At 36.3% G+C, this 25,154-nt stretch overlaps 1 protein-coding gene and 1 pseudogene across 7 annotated transcripts; both read left to right on the top strand.

Annotated features, from left to right (window-relative positions):
• Positions 10,569 to 12,743, top strand: LOC109826647 (annotated as a pseudogene).
• LOC109826053 lies at positions 15,484 to 23,206 on the top strand. 7 transcript variants are annotated; one of them, XM_020393000.1, is made up of 4 exons: positions 15,484 to 15,571; positions 15,687 to 15,814; positions 19,647 to 19,717; positions 22,421 to 23,206. In XM_020393000.1, the coding sequence occupies exons 3-4, from the start codon at positions 19,649 to 19,651 to the stop codon at positions 22,985 to 22,987; spliced, it is 636 nt and encodes a 211-aa protein (XP_020248589.1). In that variant the 5' UTR covers positions 15,484 to 15,571; positions 15,687 to 15,814; positions 19,647 to 19,648; the 3' UTR covers positions 22,988 to 23,206. The 7 variants fall into 7 exon arrangements, with proteins under 7 accessions (XP_020248589.1, XP_020248591.1, XP_020248590.1 ...); XM_020393002.1 differs by lacking the exon at positions 15,484 to 15,571 and adding an exon at positions 20,896 to 21,801 and having other exon boundaries at positions 15,610 to 15,814; positions 19,647 to 19,691; XM_020393001.1 differs by lacking the exon at positions 15,484 to 15,571 and having other exon boundaries at positions 15,610 to 15,814; positions 19,647 to 19,691; positions 22,425 to 23,206.

The raw sequence follows: 25,154 nt of genomic DNA, 5'->3' as shown, positions 1-25,154 counted from the left end.
CAATTTTTAACGCCTACAACTAGTTTGTTTCCGTCAAAAGTTGTCTTTTCCATTGCTTTCGAACTTGTTACACCGTTTATCGATTACAAGCTCAAACTGAAAGAAAAGTTGATCTTTTTATAAGATCTTCTTACAATGAAGAATAAAGATTATAACTTTATCAAACAAAACGCAGCAGTAGTTTATCTCCCGCTGCTTTGCGTGGGATATTTGCCTGTGCCAAGGACGCGTTAGTCCGTGGACCACCGCAGATCAAACCTGATAGACAATATAATTACGCTCTTGTTTCATAAAGGAAACAATTGCGGAAGCGACAATCACGACCAAGCGAGATTGTGGCTCTTCTCGAGATTAAAACCAAGTTTAATCCGGAGAAAAGAAGGGGAAAGAATCACAAACCTTTCGAAGGGCTTTATTTATGAAAGTGTTCGCCAAGATCTGATGACTCTCCTCTGAAATTCGTGGTTAGCTGGACAATTTGACAGCACCTCGCATTCTTAATTTCAGATTCTCTTTAAAGAAGACCCTAGGCTTCTATTTCTAGGCCTTTGGAGATGTCCTTTTGAACAAGAATTTGTATTTAAACATCATCTGCAGTTTATAACTGTTTAAACGCGTTTAGGGATAACCTCAAAACAGTTGGGGAGGTTCTGAGATGAAAGAATCCTTAAAAATCATCGAAATCCGTGTTTGGGAGGTTTTGAAGTTAAAAGGAGTTCTGGTGGCTCGGGACTGCGCGAGTCACCATTTGGTGGCCCGCATGGGTGCCCACCATTTGGTGGCCCGCAAGGGTGCGAGCCACCAATTGGTGACTCGCGCCTACACAGGCCTCCGAGTGGTGTTTCGTTCATCTTTTTGATATTTTGGCGATTCGTGATTCCTCCAGTTCGCTTGTTTTGTGTACGGTTCATCGCTTCGCTGACTTGTGCATTTTATTGATCTACTTCATACACTTACTGGTGTCAAATAAATTCCCTTGGCTTGGATAATAACGTTTATCATCTTCTCATTGTCTTGAACTGTGTTTGGGGAAATTATAGGCAATTTTTAATGCCTACAGCCAGTTTGTTTCCGTCAAAACTTATCTTTTCCATTGCTTTCGAACCTATTACACCGTTTATCGATTACAAGTTCAAACTGAAAGAAAAGTTAATCTTTTTATAAGATCTTCTTACAATGAAAAATAAAGATTATAACTTTATCAAACAAAACGCAGCAGTAGTTTATCTCCCGCTGCTTTGCGTGGGATCTTTGCCTGTGTCGGGGACACGTTAGTCCGTGGATCACCACAAATCAAACCCGATAGACAATATAATTACGTTCTTGTTTCACAAAGGAAATAATTGCGGAAGCGACAATCACGACCAAGCGAGATTGTGGCTCTTCTCGAGATTAAAACCAAGTTTAATCCGGAGGAAAGAAGGGGAAAGAATCACAAACCTTTCGAAGGGCTTTCTTTATGAAAGTGTTCACCAAGATCTGATGACTCTCCTCTGAAATTCGTGGTTAGCTGGACAATTTGACAGCACCTCGCCTTCTCAATTTTAGATCCTCTTTAAAGAAGACCCTAGGCTTCTATTTATAGGCCTTTGGAGATGTCATTTTGAACAAAAATTTGTGTTTAAACGTCATCTACAGTTTATAACTGTTTAAACGCGTTTAGGGATAACCTCAAAACAGTTGGGGAGATTTTGAGACGAAAGAATCCTTAAAAATCATCGAAATCCGTGTTTTGGGAGGTTTTGAAGTCAAAAGGAGTTCTGGTGGCTCGGGACTATGCGAGTCACCATTTGGTAGCTCGCATGGGTGCGAGACACCATTTGGTGGCTCGCATGGGTGTGAGTCACCAATTGGTGACTCGCGCCTACACAGGCCTCCGAGTGGTATTTCGTTGATCTTTTTGATATTTTGGCGATTCGTGATTCCTCCAGTTCGCTTGTTTTGCGTACGGTTTATTGCTTCGCTAACTTGCGCATTTTATTGATCCACTTCATACACTTATTGGTGTCAGATAAATTCACTTGGCTTGGATAATAACGTTTATCGTCTTCTCCTTGTCTTGAACTGTGTTTGGGGAAGTTATAGGCAATTTTTAACGCCTACAGTTAGGAGCACAAAAATTTTAGGGCACATCAGATTTAGTTACAATCTATAAATGGAGGAAATATATGGAAAATACATTTAGAATTACTTAATGTTGGATTAGTACATAGGCGGAGATTAGTTATATTCAGCTTAAAGGATGACGCCAAAGGATAACACCAATTTCAGTTATACCGGAGCAGCGAATGTCAATTTCATAGAAGGATTTCATCTACTATTTCAAAAAGCAGCTAGACCTAACCCGATTGGAGCAGGGAGATGTACTAAGAGTTAATTTTGGAAGCAGGATTGTCCGAAGACCAGGACAAGGACAATAAACCTTTTTACAAGACCGGGAGGAACCCAGCAATAGGGTAAGGATTTTCATCACCACCAGTAGATCAGTGGTCAGGGTCAATAGTCGTAGGGCTACGGTTACGACCAGTAGCAGAAGATCGAGGCATCACTTGCCATTCCGAGGATAGAGGGACCAGCAGGCCAGATTCGCTCTATTCCAAAAAATTCCTAAGGGATAGATAGTCCCATAAATTCTACCTCCAATAACATAGCAGTCACCAGCCACCGGCAGAGTTTATGTAATCGTACTGTGTGATCATGGTGCGAGCATAGCTTTCTTAGTGATTATTCTTTTCTAGCTCGGATCTTGTTCGATTCAGAAGCTTCTCATTCTTTATCTCTCATACATTCATAGATAGGTTTCAGCTAGTTGCACATCCTTTAGATGTATCGTTATTCGTTTCTACTCCTTTAGGGGAGGTGTCCCTATTAGGGAGTGGCCATAGGAGATGTGTCATCAGTCTAGACGAGTCCGAGTTTATCATAGATCTAATCGTTTTGTAGATGTCGATGTTCGACATCATTCTCGGTATGGATTGGCTATCATCCTACCATGTTTTATGTTAGTATGGACTATTTTGCTAAATCAGTCAGTTTGCGAGCATCCAATGGGTCTGAGTTGATAGTAGCGACCTCACAGGACAACCAATTTGTAGAGTTATTTCTGGCGTACATCGAGGAGGTGATGCTACGGGATCGTGATGCCGATTTGAGTAAGACATGAGTGGTCTCAGAGTACCAGGGTGTCTTTCAAGACATACCAGGTTTATCTCTAGTGAGAGAGGTCGAGTTTTTTTTTTGCATCGAGTTGCAGCTATGTATGACACTAATATCCCGAGCACCCTATTGTATGGCACCTGCTGAGATGAGGGAGTTACAGACCCAGTTAGATGAGTTATTATCTTAGGATTTTATTCGTCAGGGTTATTCTCCGTAGGGAGCGCATCATTTCTCTAAGATTGATCTTCATTCTGGCTATCATCAGCTGTGGGTTCGGGAGATGGATATTTCCAAGACCGTCTTTCTGACTCGATATAGGTCTTTCGAGTTTCTCGTCATACCATTTGGGCTGATCAATGCACCCGATGTATTCATGTATTTGATGAACCGGGTTTTCCGTCCATACTTAGACCAATTCGTGATCATTTTTAATGACGACATCCTTATATATTCGAGATCGGAGGCAGCGCACGAGTAGCATCTTTGTTTGGCATTGCAGACATTGCGGGAGCATCAGTTGTACACCAAGTTCAGCAAGTGCGAGTTTTAACTTTTTGAAGTCAGATTTTTGGGCCATGTTATTAGCCAGGAGGGTATTGCAATAGACCCAGCTAAGGTGGAGGCCGTACTAGATTGGGAACCGCCGAAAATGGTTATAAAAATTCATAGTTTTCTGAGATTAGCAAGCTATTATAGGAAGTTCATTCAGGACTTCTCGAAGATTTACGACACCGCTTACACATTTTACAAAGAAGGGTGTACAGTTTGTTTGGGATACAAAGTGCCTGGAGGCCTTTAAGACTTTGAAGACTAAGTTTCTGAGTAGTGATAGGACCTTTGTCATCTACACAAATGCACCATTATCGGGTCTAGGGGTTTTTGATACAGACCCGAAGAGTAGTAGAATATATTTAATGATAGTTAAGAATGTATGAGCAGAACTATCCCACGTACGACTTGGAGCTAGCAGCAGTGGTCTTCGTACTGAAAACATAGAGACATTACTCGTATGGAATGCAATTCAAGATATTTTTTTCGGATCACCAGAGCTTAAAATATCTTTTTCTCAGAAGGAACTAAATCAAAGACAGTGACGATGGGTTGAGTTTATTAATGGTTATGAGTTCGCAATTCAGTATCATCCGGGGAAGGCAAACATTGTGGCAGACGCGTTGAGCAGGAAGCGTCGACATTGGATTTCAACTTTGAGATGCTCGTTGTACCGAGATCTTTACACCCTCAGCCAGTTTGATTTTAGACCGGAGACTTATGTGAGGATATTCATTCAAGAAAAAGTGAGATTACATAGAGTTCCAGAGAAGATTGTATCAAACCGAGGCTCAGTTTACACTTCGCACTTTTGGAGGAGCTTCCAGAATTCTTCCAGTAGTCAGTTGTCGTATTCTTGTGGTTTCCACCCACAAACAGATGGACAAATGGAGAGAGTCAATTAAGGGTTGGAGGATATGTTGCAAGCTTATGTTATAGATTTCTAGGGCAGTTAGGAGGACCACATCCCATTGATTGAATTCGCTTATAACAACAATTATTAAGTAACGATTGGTATGGCACCATATGAGACGTTGTACGGGAGGCCTTATAGATCGCCTAGTTGCTAGGCAGAACCAGAGGACAACCTATTGTTTAGACCAGAGTTAGTGAGACAGACTATAGAAAAAGTAGCAATAATTCGGGAGCGCATTTTTTAGCCCAGAGTTGTCAGAAGAGTTATGCAGATCAGAAACGACGACCATTGGAGTTCCAACTTGGGGACTATGTATTATTGAAAATATCACCAATGAAGGGAGTTCAACGATTTGGTAGACGGGGGAAGCTTTTCCTGAGGTATATTGGTCCATTCAGGAGAGTGGAGCGCTTTGGAGCCGTTTCATATCGGCTAGATCTTCCAGCATCGATGTCGAGTATACACGATATCTTCCATGTTTCGATACTTAAGGAGCATCTATGTGACGAGGAGTAGCAGCGAGTGTTAGACACGCCAGAGGTTGAGTTCTTGATGATATAACTATTATTGCAATTCATGTATGTATTCTTGCTAAGGAGGACAAGAAACTTAGAAACAAAGTGATATCTTTAGTTAAAGTTCAATGGAATCGGAAAGGAGCTGAGGAAGTTTCTTGGGACGCGATGAGGATATGCATCGCGATGACTTGCACCTATTTACTTGTACCTATTTGAGCAAGTAAATTGTTTGGATATGATTTGTCTATGTTTATGATTATCTATATGCTCATATCTATACTTAACTCTAGAATGGTGGTATTAGCACTTAGCTCCTAATTATTCAGAACATATGGTATATATATGGGGGGTTCCTTGTTTGGATTTTTTGCCCGACATACTTGTTCCACTTAGTTAGGGGTTAAGTGAGAGTATTTGTATTCTAGATAGTTAAGTATAGATATCGAGGAAGATTCTTGGGAGCGCGAAGATGTTATGCATCGCGACTACCCGCACCTGTTTGAACAGATAAGTTAATTGATTTTGATTGGTGTTCATGATTACCCATATGGTCATATTTATATTTAACACTAGAATGAGGTGTTAACACTTAACTTCTAATCATTCGGAACACGTGGTATATATATGGGGGGGTTCCTTATTTGGATTTTTCGCCCGACGTACTAGTTCCGTTTAGTTAGGCGTTAAGTGGGAATATTCACATTCTAGAGTGTTAAGTATAGATATTTTAATATTTTATATCTAAATATTTATGGTAATGTATTATTAACCTCTAAGATATATTTGCGAAATTTCGGGGACGAAATTCTTTTAAGGGGGGAAGAATGTAAAACCCCAAAAATTTAAATATTTTATAATAAATAATAAATTTGTTGTATTATGAAAAAAATAATATTTATTAATATTTGAGTATGTTAGGAATTGATTTGAGATAAATTCAATGTATATATGTGAATATCAAAGTGATATCATGCACACATGCACGGGCATGAATCTGAGAAAAATGTCTAGTTAAAAATATATGCATTTTACACACTAAAGAAGTTAGAATCTGAAAAAACTTAAAATACCAAAGTTGTAGGTATCTTCAAGATATTTCCAAAAAACATTATATCACCTCATTCCAAGTTTGGACGTAAACTTTATGACCAAAATACCGAAGGTTGTTTTCCTAGTCAGACTAGGTTTCCTTGTTTGGGTCAAACATGTTTGTTTCGGGTTTGCTTCTATAAATACCTATGTTTTTCATGAAAATTCCTCTCTTTTATCATATCTATGAATTCTAGAAGTCATCCTCTCCTCTCAAAAACCCTAGATATTTTTTTATAAATTTTGAGAGCTTTGTGGAGGACAATACCGACACAAGGGCGAGATCTTCGACGTGTGACAAGGGTGAACGGGTTGTTTATGCTCATGGATGGCTTACTATTTATTTTATAGGCTTAGAACAACGTTTGAGGCAAGATTATCTTCATCCAAACCCATCTCTATAGTTAAATAACTAGTGTAGATGATTAATATGATGTTGAATATGTGTTTTCATGCTTTAATTTTAACCCGAGGTATTAAAAGTCAGATTTTTGATAATAAATCTTAAACTAATACTAGATTAGTAATTTTTTCTTGCTGTTTATGATAGTATCATGATAATAATCATTAGGGTTATTCATAATTTCATTTATATATGAGAAATTTAAGTGATGTACTAAATATATATTTTCTGTAAAAAACTACAGCACTTATATAATATTTAATTGATATTTTGAGATAACAAAAAAATCCCAAATTTAACCAAACTAGTTCCAAATAAGATATATATGTATCTAGTTTCTAAAACAGAAAACCATTCTTAAAAAGAGTTTGTATAGAGAAAGATATGTTATGTTTACTAACAACATGTCCTGTAGAAAAACTGTTGTACATGTATAATGTTTAACTGGAGATTTGGGATAACAAATGAACTCCAAACGGAACCAACCTTATGTAATTTAAAATATGTGTGAATCTAGTTTTAAAAACAGAAAACCATTTGTAAAAATAGTTTTTTTTAGAGAAAGATATGCTCGTTTTACTAAAAGAAGTCCCGTTTGTTTTTGTGCTCGTTTTGTGGAGCTGTGTTGCGCCGTTTTGAGATGCATTTGTGAAGTTTTGAGCCGCTTGATGTTACACATATAGTCATGAATATATTGTGTTATATATTTGAGAATAATAAGAGGATTAGGATGAGTTTTGATTTGATCACATTTGAATTAGATATTGTTCATACACAAGTTGGATGTCGTTGATGAGCACAGCTCAGTACTATATGGGATAGTGCGTCGACATACAAGATATACACGGTTGATACATGAGGTGGATGTCGTTGATGAGCACAGCTCAGTACTATATGGGATAGTGCGTCAACATACCAGATATACACAGATTATACATGAGGTGGATATCGTTGATGAGCTCAGTTCAGTACTACATGAGGTAGTGCGTCGATATTACATATGTACAGTCCATTAAGTCGGATTTTAGGAGGCTTGATCTAGCCGTCCATCCCGCACTAGAGTACGATGAGGCTCATGAGCCGTATTTCTAGGATGCCTATTTGGTAGTCCGTCCTGCACTCATGTTACGCACTGAGATTGTGATAAGACTAATGAGCCGTGTACACAGTTCAGGATACTTACAGGGTAGTCTGTTGTATTGAGATAATTACTTGATAGCCTAAGTATGGCAGATATAGATTATGAATACGACCTACCACAGAGCTATATGACCGAGATACGTTGCTTTTGAAAATATACAAAATTATGTGTTGGTATTTTATTCTATCTCCCCAGTGATATAAATACGATGTGTTAATGTCTTTTTTTTTTACTTTCCTCTTTATTTCTTAGTTGGAATCAATAATTAGAGATTCACAACTTGAGACATATGGTATATATATGAGGGTTTCCTTGTTTGGATTATTTCGCTCGACGTACCGGTCTCGTGTTATGGATTTCTAATTGTTGGTTTCATTAGACTGTCTTTTCTTAGTTCGGTATTAATATTTAGATATCTACAATTTAAGACTTATGGTATATACATGAGGGTTTCCTTGTTTGGATTATTTCGCTCGATGTACTACGTCTCGTGTTGTAGGTTTCTAAATATTAATCCCACTTAGATACGGGGAAAATGTTTCTAAATATTAATCCCACTTAGATACGGGGAAAATGAATTTAGGTAGACTATGCTTAATAGATAGAGCCTTCACTCCATCTAGTAGCCATTTCACAGGGGGCGGATGGAGGTAATCTTGCTGTAGCGCTTTGACGCTCTTGTTGTTGTTTTTTTTCTTTTAAATTACTTTTCAGGTAATTCGGAGTTCCGGAGAACCGCAAGGTGACAGAGTTCTGGCATAGTCATCGTCGCGTATTTTTACTTGTAGAGACTCCACTGTAGTTTTGAGTTTCATTCAGACATTAGAGTTCCATATTCATATTATAAAGGCAGTGTGCCTTAGTACGATTTTTAGTTGATTCATGTTGGGACATTTTCATTATTCAGATATCAGATATATTATAGTTGAGATATGATTCTTTTTATTTATGAGATATCTCTTCTATATCATGTTTATAACATTTATTCCCTTTATTTTGCATGTTTTGTACCTTCACTTCTATTTGGTTCCACTAGAGGATATTGTTGTGATTGGTGAAACGTGTTTATACACACTGTGGCTGCATAACAGGTTTGACATCTCTGGTTTCATCTTGGACTGCAGCCTTGTGTGAACCCAAGGGCATCACAGCGGGAGAGGCCTGTACCTAGGGCCCCCAAAAAATAGGGGCCCCAATGTAATAATTCTATAACATTTATTATATACTATATATTATATATATTCATATATATATATTATATATATATCATATAATATATATATATATATATATATCATATATATATATATATGATATCAATATATATATATATTATTATATATGATATATGGAAATAGTAAGAGGATTTTTGTGCTAATGTTAGAGGGTTCTAAGCTAGCATTAGCATAAATGATTCCAATCCCTAATAAATACCAATAAATGAGCCAAAACACGCTAGGTTGCTCTCTTTGACAAGTCTAACTTCTCTTTCTTTCCCGACTCCGTCCGCATGGTCCGCTCCTCAAAGTCGCGATCAAAACTCTACCATGCCGCCTCAAGCGCACACTCCCTGCCGCCGCCTCCCACCGGCAAGGGCAAACGCGACCTCGCCGCTCTTTGGACGACATACTGGCCTGCGCATCTAGCGCCTGCCTCCGGCGGACTCCAATCGGCACCTCCATCATACGAATTCCACCTCTCCGCCTACCGTCATCGGTCGAATCTTCGCCATCCTGCTAACACCCTTCGGTGTGTCGCTGCCCCACACCTTCCGATAGCCGTCTACGCCTGCTGCTGTCTCCGTCGCCGCCGGCACCAGGAGGGAGATCGTCGCCGTCTGGTTTGGTCACTCACCTTCGTCGGCTAAGACTCCGCCATCTAAAATATTAATCAGGTATTAAGTATATTTGAATATTTCTATACATACTATACTTAGCATAGCATGATACTTTGTGGTTTGAATCGTTTGATATTTGTTTCCATGGGCAAAACTAGTTGTTGCTTGTTACCATTCAATTAATTATATGATTTATTTCAGAGCTTGAGCTTGTTTCATGACCTAATATCATCAAATGATTGCATCGTGTCCCAAAAAAATCTTTAAGTCCAAACTTTGTTTTTGTCTATTGAATAGGAAGAAGAGATAAAAGTGCATCTTTTAGGATTCAAGCGTGTTGATCTGAAATTTGTTTGAAGTTAAGCTATTCAAATTTCAAGGTAATTTTATAACTTTATAAATTATAATATTTATTGATCTTATGTATTTTAGTATTTGTATATAATTTTTTATTTCTCTGAAATTTGTATTGTTGATTTATCATATTTTTTTAGCGTTCATCATGCTTCCTAGAAAGTATAGTTCTGGATATGAAAAAAGAAAAAAGAAATAAAAATTGGAAAAATTAGAAAAGTCTTAAGCAAGAGCGTTGGATAAGTTTTTTTTGTAGTAGACATACAGAGCATGATAACGAAGAACATAATAATGAAAAAAATCAAAATGAAGAACAGAAAAATGATATGAATATTGAAGAACCTACTGAACACAATATGAATATTGAAGAACCTGTAGAAGATGATAGAAACATTGAGGAACCTACTCAACTTAGGATTGAGGGTGTCAATGAAAACATGAATGTTGACTATCCAGCAAACTGGGGCAATATTGATCAAAAATTGAGATCTTTTAGTAGAAAAAGGACCCAAAAGAGTTGTTGTTGATTTCCCTAAAGATATTGAAGGCAGACATTTCTCTTCCGCTCATTACACTCGACAATGGTTAAATGGAGAGAAACATGATAGGAGATGGCTAATATATTCAACTTCTTTGAATGTGGTATTTTGCTTTTGTTGCAAATTATTTAGAAAAGATGGAAACAAGAATCAAATGGGTTCTTTGGTTAATGAAGGATTTAAAAATTGGAAGAATCTTAGTCATAGACTTCAAAGTCATGAAGGGAGTAGTGAGCACATAAGTTGCATGAGAAGTTGGATTGAATTGGAAATGAGATTGCCTAGTATTGAAACAATTGATAAAAGTCTGCAAGAAATATTAAATAAAGAGAGAGAACATTGGAGACAAGTATTATTAAGAATAGTTGTTGTTGTAAAAATACTTGCTAAAATGGTTTAGCATTTCGTGGGGATAATGAGAAGATTTATCAAGAGAACAATAAAAATTTTAAGTTTAATTGAAATGATTGTCGAATTTGATCCGGTAATAAAAGAGCATATCCGACGTTATCAAAGTGGTGAATCTCATAAGCATTATCTCAGTCATAAAATTCAAAATGAACTGATAGGAATGTTAGCGGGAGAGATCAAACATACAATGATCAAAATAATCAAAGAAGCAAAATATTTTGCTGTTATACTAGATTGTACTCCAGATATAAGCCATGAAGAACAAATGACTCTTATAATAAGATGTGTAGATGTTTGAGAAAGTCCAGTAAAGGTAGAAGAGTTCTTTCTAGAATTTCTTAAGGTCGATGACACGTCAGGACTAAGACTTTTTAGCGAACTTGAAGATGTATTGAAGATTCTGGAACTTGACATTTCTAATGTAAGAGGACACAGATATGACAATGGATCTAATATGAAAGGAAAAAAATAAAGGTGTGCAGAAAAGACTCCTCGAAGTAAATCCTTGAGCATTCTATACTCCATGTGGTTACCATAGTCTTAACCTCGCACTTTGCGATATGGCAAACTCTTGTCCAAAAGCTATATCTTTTTTTGGAGTGATACAATGTTTATATACTTTGTTTTCATCTTCTACTAAGCGGTAGGATATTTTCAAAGAACATGTTTCTGGTCTCACACTTAAGCCATTGTCACAAACACGGTGGGAAAGTCATGTTGAAAGTGTAAGAGCAGTAAGATTTCAAGCTACAGAAATAAGAGATGCTTTAATTCACTTGGCAAGTAACGATGGAGATCCAAAAATAAAGAGTGAACCTGAGTCCTTAGCAACAAATAAAATGGAGAATTTTGAGTTATTATTGGGTATGATTGTTTGACACAATTTATTATTTACTGTTAATTCTCTTATCAAATTTTTGCAAAAGGAAGACATGCAAATTTATATTGCTATAGATCAATAGAATGTGCTTATATTATTTTTTAAAAACTACAGAGAAAACGTGTTTAAGGAGGCCATTACTGAAGCTAAAAAGGTTGCATCTTAAATGGAAATTGAAGATGTATTTCGTGAAAAGCGTATCATTCGCAGGAAGAGGCAATTTTGATGAAAGTGTTATCGAAGAGACAATGTTATCTCCTGAAGAATCATTTAGAGTTAAATACTTTCTATATATAGTGGATCAAGCTATTTCTTCTCTTAAAGAATCATTTAGAGTTAAATACTTTCTATATATAGTGGATCAAGCTATTTCTTCTCTTAAGAGTAGGTTTGAACAATTTCGAATACTTTCTATATATAGTGGATCAAGCTATTTCTTCTCTTAAGAGTAGGTTTGAACAATTTCGGCATTGTGAAGAAGTCTTTGGGTTTTTATTTGATTTGAAGAAATTCAGCATTGTTGATGATGCTAGTTTGAAGGCTTATTGTCCAAAACTTGAAGAATTTTTAAAGCATGACAGTCATTTTGATATTGATGGTAAAGATTTATTTTTAGAGCTAAAACTTTTGAGAGAATACTTACCAAAAGAAACAAAAAAAAAAGCAATTGACGTGCTGAATTATTTGAAAAAATTGGATGGTACTTTTCCGAATGCTTAGATTGCTTACAGAATATTGTTGACCATGCATGTTACTGCTACCCTGTAGAAAGAAGCTTTTCAAAGTTAAAATTGATCAAATCTTATCTTCGATCAACTATGTCACAAGAAAGATTGAATGGCTTAGCTATATTGTCAATTGAGAAAAATATAGTGGAGAAGCTTGATTATACAAGTTTAATTAATGATTTTGCATCTAAAAATGCAAGAAGATGCGTCATAAAGTGATACTTCTATTGGTTCATTGATCTTGTTTTGGGAATGAGAGTGTTAGGGTGTGATTTGTAGGCCTTTGGCCAGGGTGGACAGCTTAGGAGAACTACATTGTGTTTGATCCTTGGAGTTAGTTATAGCATTCCTTGGCCGGTCCTAAAGTTACTTGGGTGCAACATTTTATTTAAAAAAAATCTTGAATATAGGAGGGCCCCTTTAAGATTTTTGTTCAAGTTTTTGCCTAGGGCCCTCGAATGCTCAGGACCAGCCCTGGCTCCACCGGTCGTGGATGTAGCGACAACGTGTCTTGCCCATGGTGTGTGCTTCTGTAGTTGTAGTTGATTGGTTTAGTTTGCAAATTGTGTTTATAATTGTACTGTACATGTTTATTTTGGCAGCATAATAGTTTCTAGGCGGGAGAGTGGCGACAATCTACGGCGATGAGGACAGGCGGAGGAGGGGAGGGGAAGCGGTGAAGAACTCGAGGGGAGCCTTGGGGGCCTGAGCAGAGGCGGCGACGGCGAGGAGGGCCAGGGCCAAGACGACGAGCTTAAGAAAACTCTTAGTTTTAGAGAGAGAGAGAGAGAGAGAGAGAGAGAGAGAGAGAGAGAGAGAGAGAGAGAGAGAGAGAGAGGAGATGAGTGTTGGGTCTGAGGGATTGAGGAGAGAGGATAAGGATAATTTGGGGATTTTAGCTTAGCTGGCTTATAATAATTACTAAAAAAGGGCTACAGCACGAAGTGTCACACTACTAGGGCCGGATTCACATGGGGGAAACTATGAGGGGTCTCGTCACATAAAGTTTCTGCTTTTGGGGCCTGGACACATTTTCCCCTTTATTCTTATTAATCTTTAATTATTTTTAGCTAATAATTAATATTAATCAATAACTAAATAAAAAATAAAAAATGGGAATATAAAAATTAATAGGGGTAAAATAGTCATTCAAAAGTTTTAACATCTATATTCTCTTTTATAATATTCTCTTTTATAAGTAGTATAGATATAGATTCTCAAAAAAAAAGACAGATAGATATAATTTTGGACATACTTTCCTCTTTTCTTTTTACAAGTTTACTCACATTTTTGTGATTTTTTCCAAATGTGTGAACATTTCTTTTGATTTTATTGAATATCAGGGCATTTCTGTAGATTTGTTTTTTAAATGTGAGAGCATTTTGTAATAAATTTTTAGATGTAAGGACTTTTTGGAATTTTGAGAATGGGGCTCGCAATGACCAAAAGGAGACTTATCTTATGATCTAGTACATAGCCATCAAGCCCAGTTGTTGATCGTTCATGTCGGAGGCCCAATTATCCCTTATTATAATTTTTTATAGTTCTTGTTTTTGCAGATTTTTGTCGTGAGGACATTTTCGTCCACAAAAATACAGGTAGGCCTCGTCACATGAAGTTTCTGTTTTTGGGGCCTGGACATATTTTTCCCTTTATTCTTATTGATCTTTAATTATTTTAGCTAATAATTAATATTAATTAATAACAAAATAAAAAAAATAAAATATTGGAATATAAAAATTAATAGGGGTAATAGTCATTCAAAAGTTTTAACATTTATATTCTCTTTTATAAGTAGAATAGATATAGATTCTCAAAAAAAAGACAGATAGATATAATTTTGGACATACTTCCATCTTTTCTTTTTCCAAGTTTACTCACATTTTTGTGATTTTTTCCAAGTGTGTGGACATTTCTTTTGATTTTATTGAATATCAGGGCATTTCTGTAGATTTGTTTTTTAAATGTGAGAGCATTTTGTAATAAATTTTTAGATGTAAGGACTTTTTTGGAATTTTGAGAATGGGGCTCGCAATGACCAAAATGAGACTTTTCTTATGATCTAGTACATAGCCATCAAGCCCAGTTGTTGATCGTTCATGTCGGAGGCCCAATTATCCCTTATTATAATTTTTTATAGTTCTTGTTTTTGTAGATTTTTGTCGTGAGGACATTTTCGTCCACAAAAATACAGGTAGGCCTCGTCACATGAAGTTTTCGTTTTTGGGGCCTGGACACATTTTACCCTTTATTTTTATCGATCTTTAATTATTTTTAGCTAGTAATTAATATTAATTAATAACTAAATAAAAAAAATAAAAAATAGTAATATAAAAATTAATAGGGGTAAAATAGTCATTAAAAAGTTTTAACATTTATATTCTCTTTTATAAGTAGTATAGATAAAGATTCTCAAAAAAAAAAAACAGATAGATATAATTTTGGACATACTTTCATCTTTTCTTTTTCCAAGTTTACTCATATTTTTGTGATTTTTTTTCCAAGTGTGTGGACATTTCTTTTGATTTTATTGAATATCAGGGCATTTCTGTAGATTTGTTTTTTAAATGTGAGAGCATTTTGTAATAAATTTTAGATGTAAGGACTTTTTTGGAATTTTGAGAATGGGGCTCGCAATGACCAAAAAGAGACGTTTCTTATGATCTAGTACATAGCCATCAAGCCCAGTTGTTAATCGTTCATGTCAGAGGCCCAATTATCCCTTATTATAATTTTTTATAGTTCTTGTTTTTGCAGATTTTTATCGTGAGGACATTTTCGTCCAAAAAAATACAGGTAGGACACCGGTGTGTCAGTAAGTGAAAAAACTAAAACGTTTCGGGGTTTTGTGAAAAACTTCAGAGATTAGGTCAATTGATATAGTGAGTATTGACGTATATTAGTACATACAGGTTAGGGGGTTATCCCAAATGGTTCAAAATTTCCGGGCTCTGTAAAATTTACCCATATTTGGCAACACGAGGCCCGCATGCACGGATCAAAACCCGACCGACCCACAAGACAAGCCCAATATTTCTCCTTGTCAGGTCGGATCTCACCTACATAAGTGAAGAATCCGATCCGTTGTCCTCTGAGGCAACGATTGGCCAACATATTAGTACTTTGTTTGATTTTTGTTTATTTATTTTTTTTCCTCTCCAGTTTGTAAGGTCGTTAACACCTCGCTTTGTTGGCCTCTCAAGACTTCCAGCTATCAACACCAAATTGGGTTGTGTAATTCTATAAGCTTGGGCCAACGCCATCACCAACAAACCCAGTAATTGCTTCAGGTGATTTTTCTTGCCCAATTGCTTCTGCGTTTAATTTTCATTTTTTTCCCTTTCTTAGGTTGTTTGAAATAGCTTGGATGCAAGTTTCGTAGTTTTTGAGATTAAAATGTGAAACCAATTATGGAATAGTTTTATAACATGTGGGCCAGTGGAGAGATTTGGGGAAGAGGAATTGAGATGTACCTTTAGAAATTAGTTGAGATTAGGTTTTTGTAAAATCTAGTAATGCTGAAGGGTTTCTCCCTTGTTTTGCCTATGGATGTGAACTGTCACCACTCTATTGGTTGTTGCTGTCAAAAAAATTTAACTTATTAGTATGTATATAAATCCGAAAATAAATTGAACAGAAAACAGGCCTGATTCAGGTAGCAGTCACGCAAAGCACTGCCCTAAAAAGATTGAGGACCCGTCTATCGCCCTGGCGCATATAATCCTCTCTCCCTAGCGGTAAAAGCCCCCGGAAACTGCTGGTCTCTGTACTCGGGTGAGAGTATAGAGCTTCATGAGAACTTTGGTTCTTGAGGAGACAGAAGAGAGAACTTGTTTAGAGGAGGTACTTATAGGGTTTTAACTTCCCATTTGTAAATCCACGTTTGCTAAAACTGCGCACCCGTTTGAACTTCCCACAAAACTCTACTCACGTTCTCCAAACGTGCGCACGTTCTAGCCGTTGCTATTGCAAGTCAAAAGAGACGTGTAAAAATAAAAATTGAAAAACATCAAAACCGAAAAATGGCGACGCGAGCGGGCGTACACCAAATTTGGTGGCCGAAAAATGGTGCACGCACAACAATTTGGCCACTTTGGCTTGATTGGTCGCTTGATCTCCTTTTGTGATGCATATCATTACTCTTCTGCTTACATTAGGTATATGAAAGAAGTTCCACCTTCTTTACGACGATCTATCACCAGTTTTGTGTTATGTTAAGCACCATGGATGAGGATGCATTTTGTACCAGTTTGACCAAATGCAATGCTTAGACATAACAAATTCTAAAAGATACATACAGAACAACAATGACGGGGCAGAAGTGGGATGAGAAATATCTATTCGGCGCGACAAAACTTCAGAACGCATGTGCTCGATTATCTCTGAGTCTTAAACCACAAAATTGCCTCTCATGATAAGCATACTGCGTGAAGTTCCTGAGAAAAGCAATAGAAGAATAATGAAAGGCAGATATAGGAATTAGGAACCTTTTAATGTCGTGATTCAGTAAGCTCAATTTTGTTTGTGGTAGTTGCAACTTATGGGATGATATCCAGGAATCAGTTATGTTCTATTTATTTTCATAATGAATCTATCTTCTATCGCAAAGACATCATTCAATATGTTGATAGAGGATGGTTAGTTTTTTTTACTGGAGAATGTAAGGTGTACTCACTGCAAGGAATTCTAGTCATGAATGCCCTGTATTATTGATCGTGGTTGAGCACCTGATCAATGACAAGCTACTGCTGAGCATCATTATTTTACTGTTGTAGGTCCGCAAGTATAAGATTGAACAATGCTTTTAATGGTATCATGATAAGATTCCTTGAGCTTTTCCCAGAATTAGATCTCGATAATTGTTACAAAGCATATAAACTTTTCACATTTGTGAGTTAATGAGCATCATATCCTCTGAAGCACGGATTCGCCTCCGGAGGCCACGAATCTGTGTCCGACTCGAATCAGACACGGATTCGTCACGACACGGTCGGACCGTGTCGTACACGGTCAAACCGTGTCCGACACCGGTCAACGGTCAAATTAGGCTCAAACACGGTCAAAGGAGCTCGAACACGGCTCGGATTCGCCGAAGGCCGATTCATTCGGGTTGCGGGTTTGGTTGTTAAAATCCAACCCGAACCGTTCGATTAAAAAACTCATCCTTATTTCTCAAATCTCCTATTCGATTCGATCCTCAGCTGACTCAAACGAAAGAAAATAAGAAAAAACACTAACCCTAACCCTAATCCTCTCTCTCAATCTCTCAGCATCCACTTCATCTTGAGGTACTTTTTATTTACAAACTTGTTATTTTGTGATAGATTCATATTTTAGATTGTTAGTTGAATTTTATAAAATTTTCTATATATAATAATATTTTTTTAAATCCTTTGCCGTATCCCCGTATCCTATTTTTTTAGATTTTACCGTATCCCGTATCTGTGTCCGTGTCGTGTGTCCGTGTCGTGTCCGTGTCCCGTATTCATATCGTGCATCATAGCTCAGAAGTTTAGCTCGTAACTTTTCAAGTTAGGGAGTATAAGGAAGTCATGATTTTTTTATTTTTTGGTCATGTTCTTTGGCTAGTTTTAATTCTTTTGGTTCTGTTACTTTACTGATATATGCTCTTCCACCACAAGCATTATTGAAATTTTTTGCATAGATGGAAGGGATAATTGTTCCATATATACTCTTATCAATAGTAAGAAAATGATATGCTTTATCTGTTTTCTCATGGATTATGTCTTGATATATGAACAAACTTTTGTAAAGTTCCTTCTAGACTTGTGGAAATCTATAGTCTGCTCCTTTTTACAAATTACATCCTAGTAAGGTTGTTTTCAGTGTTAGAGACTGTTGGGGGTTTTCTCCTTTGGTTGTGTCGTCCTTGAATTGCATGTATACTAGAGAAACATATTGTGTCAATTGATTTTCTGAGCCTATATATGAATCGTATCAGATATGCGAATCATGTATTTTTTAGAAATTAGAAACTTTACTTGTTTCAGTGTGTTCTGTAAACTAATAGGTTTTGAGTCTTAATTTATCATGCATGTGAATGTGAGAAGTACTGATTTTGCCAATCCGTAAGGAGCTATCTAAAAGTGTGTTGGAATGATTTCCTTTTTTTTGGTTACAGATTACATTACTTGAACAAATTCAAAACAGCAAATAGCCAATGCAACTAAAGCAAACTTTCTTCCTCCTTTTTATCCTCTGATAAGACTTTTTGTAAAAAATCTGGAGGGTCTTCAAATCATAATTGGAAGCTTTCGAGATACATAGCATTCCTTACTAAGATACATGCAGCACCATTTCTAGTAAGACCAACAGCTCGAACATCCCAAAAATCCAATGAGTTACACGTCCTTCGCATGTCCTCGTTTCCCCAATTTTAGAAACCTAAAACAGTAATTAGAGTTGTGTCTTTACTCAGGAAAATTATATGGCAAACAAAAAGATGGACTCCATAAAGGAGAATGTCTCAACATATCTCGAACAACAACATCAAAGTTCCAAATTTTGGGGCTCAACTATATGAATCATATTCCTGCATCCAGTTTTGTGGCCAGGAAAGCTGTATGAAGAATGTGAAAATCGACAAGAATCTTATTTTCATCCAAGTGTTACATATTCTTCTACAATTAAACAATTTTTTTGTTAGAGATGGAGGTATGACTATATTTAGTGATTTAACCTGAAAGATGCAGGTTTCTTTTCCATGACATTTGGAAGTTCGTAACTAGCATATTATTTTCTTTAGATTGTAGACAAAGTTGCCTATCTTAATGCTAAGCCCTAGTTAAAAAATAAATAAATAAAGGAAAGGAAAGGAAAGAAAAGAAAGAGAAGCCTTCTTCCTTTCAGTTGATGAAACTGCTGATCTCTCCAGACAGCATATTATTTTTAGGTTTCCCCTTTTTACATCGACCAACCATATTTCATAGCATAATCTAATTAACTATCGATTTGCTCAAAATGTTTAGATTTATTTCAAAACATTGACATGTTCATGGTAATCGTCTTTCTTTTTTGTTCGTTTCAAAAGTTTCATCATCTGGATAATTATTTAATAAAGTACTTTTCTTGATATTTGTATTGTTTATTTTGGTGGTGTAGGGATGCTGGGCTCATTATTGGTCTCCCCTTTGCGAACCCTTGAGGGTACTTCATTCTGCTGCTATTCTTCTGTATGTTAATTGTAGTTTCTTTTTCTCATTCTGAATTTCTGTTACTTGTCCTTTTATTTGCTTTCTGTCGTGTGGATGCACACAGAATTTGAAATGGGCAGCATGTGAATAAGTATGCTGAAGCACACGTGTAGAAGTGATCCCTAATCTTAATCTCAGAGCCATAATAGAAAATCACCTTCGTCACAATTTTTTTCAGTTTCCATACTCAACAATGCAATAACTTGACAAGAGAGTTGCTTTGTGGGTTCTATTGGAAAAAAAGGAAGAAAAGAAACCAGCTGCGACAATACTGGAAACTACTTCGGTGTGTATTGCGCACTTAGTTGAACACTACCTTGTAGAAATTAATAACTCTGTTTAAACAGGTTTATTTTTATGATTTTTTCTTATTAGGGAAATTTTGATTTAGGCCCTTGTTGACTCTGATTTAAGGCTACGCCTTCTAACTGGATTACTCCTTGAGTGAACACTAGAGATCAGTTTTTTAATTGGTGTCCCTCTGCCCATTAAAAGACCAATTGTCCACAGAGCCTACGCTAACTTGAATTGAGGGTGTAAACCAAATATATATATTTTTTCCCTTTTTACTGTATAATGTATCAGAACACAGATAAAGAGAAAAGATTATCATCGATCTCTCTGTGTCGAAAAAATTCATAACAGAGAAATATAAACTATAACCATATCTTAAAAAAAATCAAATTATAAGGAGAACATTCAAAGAACGTTATAAATTTGCTGTAAAAGAAGTATTTATTTAAAATGTTAATATTCATAATATAAAAAAGCATTAGCAATTTAAATTCCATTCCTATTACTTTCTTTTGATTACTTTATGGGAAAACAATGAAACAGTATAAATGAGGAGTTATGAATTGTTTACAATTTCTAAATTCTACAAGCTAAAATTGGATATTTATGGGGATGAGTTGACTAAAATTTTTCGTATATGTTTTATATTCAAATTGCAAACAAATAAAATAAAATAAAATAAAAAATTATCTTTATTTGAAAATTTATCCCTGAAATCTAGATATTTGGTAAGTTATCCCCAATCTAGGAAATTAGTTTTTTCCCCCATCTCATTTTACTGCCGTTAAATTACTCAATTGAGGGCTCCAAATGTCAAAAGAAGAAAAAGGAAACTCATGATAGAAGAAAAATGTCAATAGCAGGTGATCACTGGTGATGGCACCCGCCCTTCCCCCATGGAATATCCATCAAGAAAGATCGACCACTCTCAAACCATATCAGCAGCGAACATCAACAACTTCATTGCCTCAGCATTTTCCCCATGCCATCCCTTCATCTCCTCTCTGATCAAGCCCCTTTGTTGTATGCACAAAATAAAAAAATTCTATCACAAAATCGTGACCTTGTTGCATTAGGCATCATCACTCCTCTACTCAAAATCCCATCAATAACATCACTCATAGAGGAAGTCATAATAGTAATGTCATGATCCCCCATCACTACAGCAGAGTCCTTTCGTTATAGTCTTGACTCCAGATTGAATTTGCTCCCCCACTCATTTTGAATTGGGCCTCGATCTGGGATTCTGGTTAGAGAGGCATTGGCGCGACAACAGGAGTTCACAATCTGGGGGGAGGGGTGGTGGGACAGGAATAGGCAAAGCTCTGGTGGGAGAGGCTGGACGGTGGGTTCTAGGCTCTTGGGTTGAGAATCTGGAGAGGTCATTGTCGATTGTGTAAGCATGGGTTCGGAGATTTCGAACTTGCATAGAACGGAAGACATGTCGTAAGAGAGAACTAAAGAGATGTTTACATGAGGATCGGGTCGAAGGAGAATAGGTTTGCGGACAAGGTGAAAGCATGGAGGGTGTAAAGGTTGATAGAGAGGGCGGAAGAGAGCATAAGGATGTGGAGGGAACAGCAAAGAGTGGCGTAGTGGAAGCGTGCAATGCATATCCGGTCTTTGTTTTCTCTTCTCTCGAGTCTGAATCTCATCAAAACCACATGCATGTGAGAAGTTGGTTCTACACCATTCATGGATGGCAGAAGGCTTAATCTAAGAATTTTACTGCCCCCATGAAGGGATCAAAACTACCGGCTCGCATGCTGGTAAGTCTGATGTGATCCCTATTATCTTTTCTCACCCTAAAATTAATTAGAAATGATTTTAATTAGGGGCACAATAATCTTTTTAAAGAAAAATTTTGAATTTATAGCAGATCATGTTGGAAAATACCATGTATATTCTTCTATTTGAGGAGTATTTTTTTATTCAATGTGAGGGATTTTAGTGGTAAATTAGCAAATTAGGTTGGTATAATTTTGAAAAAAAAGGATGATTCCGGGGTATATATGAAAAAAAACCCTAGACATTGTTAATCTATCTGTGATTTATTATTCCTTTTTGTTGTAATCTCTTTTTGACTCCTAGGAACTGATAACTATGATTATCAGTAACAACTAAACCCATCTTATTTTCTTCTAGAAGAAAACGGATGGCTTGTAATGATTTATCATTTATGTATAATTATCAGTTGACACATCATGTATTTAATGATTATCTGCAATAAGGTTTCATTCTAAATGTTGTTGTGAACGACACACAATTCCCATATTCTATGGCTTAGTAGCATGTAATATCCAATACGCGCAAAGTTTTTCCTAAAGTACTAGTGCTGTTTATGTCTCATATTTTTCTTGCTCAACTTAATGTGTCTTCCTCTTCCAGACAGATATTTCGACATTAACACTGAGAATGTCACCCTTGACAAACTGTTCATCCCTCATTTCAAGGGAAAGGTCTCGCAAGTTAATCTCCTCATCAAGAAAATGGAAACTGCATTCAGTTGATCAACCCCAGGTCGTTCATTTAGAAGATAACGAGAAATTATGGACACAATGCAAAGTTTTACTTTCGTCACTTAATTTCACCAACGAGGAGGCAGATAAGATGCTCAAGAAAGCTTTCGGGTGGGCCCATTCTCCGTACTGGGGCGAAGAAAGGAAGAAAGAAGTTCCCAATAAACATTCAATAAAGGAGATGTTAGATTATCTAAAGAGTTTGACCCTTTCGGATGATGACCTCCACAAATTACTGAAAAAGTTCCCTGAGGTTCTTGGATGTGACATTGATCAAGAAGTGAAGAGCAATGTGAGTACTCTGGAGAAGGATTGGGGAATCAAAGGGAAACAACTGCGTAATCTTTTACTACGGAATCCTAAAGTTCTTGGGTATAATGTGGATTGCAAAGGAGATTGTATGGCTCAATGTACACGCTGTTGGGTTCGGTTTTAGTGCCATCTGTTTGCTACCTGTACATTGGATCTTCTTTCTTTGCCTATGTCTTGATAAAAATAATTGTTCCTAGTTTTAAGAATTATTAGTTGTACAAAATTGAAATTACTGGTACTTGTTGTAACTTGCTAGTCCATATTGTTCCTAGTTTTAAGAATTGTTCGTACTGGTTGTAACTTGCTATGTCTCGATAAAAATAATTGTTCCTAGTTTTAAGAATTATTAGTTGTACAAAATTGAAATTACTGGTACTTGTTGTAACTTGCTAGTCCTTATTGAAAACAGTGATGATTGTCTCAGAATTAGCTTCATGAGATTATTCACAGTACGCAAAAATATTATTGTGATGTTTATGACAAAAAGTTAATGGTATAGGTTAATGGATATTTGGAGGAGTTTTGGGACCCTGAATCCTTTCTGATGGCAGATCCTTGCACAGACAACACCCGTTAGATGGCCGGAGATGATACCTCCATCGTGCTCTTGAATGTTCAAGTCAGTGACAGATTAAGCAGGTTTGTAGAATGCAAAATCTAGTTTTAGGGCGTTATTTAGCATACCTCGGTATAATGGGGATTGTCCACTATTTATAGAGAATTTGTAGGGGCATGTTGGTAATTTTACCATATCGGTGCAGTTGATAGATCAGATTGTAATTTACACGTGTCCGCAGTTGGTTGAATGAGTCACCTTTGCGTTTAATGCATTAGTGAAAAAAGGCAGAAGCGTTGGCGTCGTCCAAGGAGTCATTATGACTTCGACTTAAGAAGTCATAATGACTCTGATCATGCATTAAATGTGATGACGACTGGGCGACGAAGTATGGGTGCCGACTATCCATGCGTTAAATGAGAATGACATTGGTGAAGTTAATAGGTCATGTTGTTGTTCGAGACATTCCCTAGTGAAAGTCCAAACAGAAGACGGCTTTCGTCTCAGACTTAGATTCCTAGAGAGATCCTGACTTGAAGACGTCTTTCGTCTTGGAACTCAAATTGCTAGAGAGATCGGCCGTACTCACACCTGAGCTGGGATTTCATATTGTAGGACTTGGCTAGTTAATCATGATACGTGACCAACTCTCAAGAGCTTATTAGACTTCATAATTATCGGGATATAACAGGTGACATTCATAATTGGCTTAATGATCAAGGCAATATTCAACATGTGATGCGAAATAAAATCCTTCAACATAGATAACATTTTCTTTGTGTGTAAATCCCATAATTATAATTACCATGATCTTTCCTTTTCATAGCTATTTAGAACAGGAAATACAATTCATGATTGTTGTTGATACTCGTGATTGATGGAAATCACTTTTGGTAGATTTTATTTCAAATTTATATTTAAATAAAGTAAATGAATGAGAATACCTCAAGGTGTTCATACTATTATTATTTCACCTTGATTAAGATCTGCAGTTGCCTTGATCTTCTTGCCTACTGTAAAATATTACCATAAATGAATTTGGATCCTCTACCTATATAAATAACATGTGCACAAACGGACTAGTCAATAAGAAAGACCCCTCTCTTCTTTTCATTTCTCTTTCCTTGATACATATTCAGTGGCAAAGACTAAGAGGGTGTTTGGGGCGGCTTATCTTTTTATTTCTACCTGTTTGATAAAATATAATATAAGTTAGCTTATAACTATAAGTCACATTTTAAAAAAGTTGGTATATCTCAACTTTTGAAAAACTAACTTTTAAGCTCACCTAAATAAACTAGATTTGACCAAACAAATTACTACAATACCCAAATAATTTTTATAATATTTTTATCATAAAAGATAAAAGCCACTAAAAGGTAGCATAACTTGTAAGATTCAAAAAATAAGTCTTCCCAAACACCCTCCAAGTCGTATTTGCAGATCTACTTGTGCTCCTTTTGTTCAATGTAAGTCCCTATTCACATAAGGATATTTGTTTCCTATGTTTAATTAAAGTAATTATATATATGAAAAATTAACACACAAATTTTAGGTAAATATACAGAAACTGACCCAAGCAAAAGCATTATTTTTAATTCTTCCAACTCCAACTTTTTAAAGAAAAATTAACACACAAATTTTATGTATCCATAAACAAACTGACCAGAGCCAAAGCATTATTATTATTTACTGATTTTGCCATGTCATGATGAAATACTCTCTTAAAACCCTT

Source organism: Asparagus officinalis, chromosome 10 (genome assembly GCF_001876935.1).
Source record: "Asparagus officinalis chromosome 10, Aspof.V1, whole genome shotgun sequence".
Taxonomy (NCBI): domain Eukaryota; kingdom Viridiplantae; phylum Streptophyta; class Magnoliopsida; order Asparagales; family Asparagaceae; genus Asparagus; species Asparagus officinalis.
The sequence above is the reverse complement of the archived record's forward strand: the minus strand, read 5'-3'. Positions and strand labels throughout refer to the sequence as shown.

Bases quoted from the DNA above. Each gene is read 5' to 3' on its own strand.
- LOC109826053 (XM_020393000.1), top strand. From the start codon at position 19,649: ATGCTGGGCTCATTATTGGTCTCCCCTTTGCGAACCCTTGAGGGTACT. The intron at 19,718-22,420 runs GTATGTTAATTG...TTCCTCTTCCAG, and splicing joins CATTCTGCTGCTATTCTTCT to ACAGATATTTCGACATTAAC.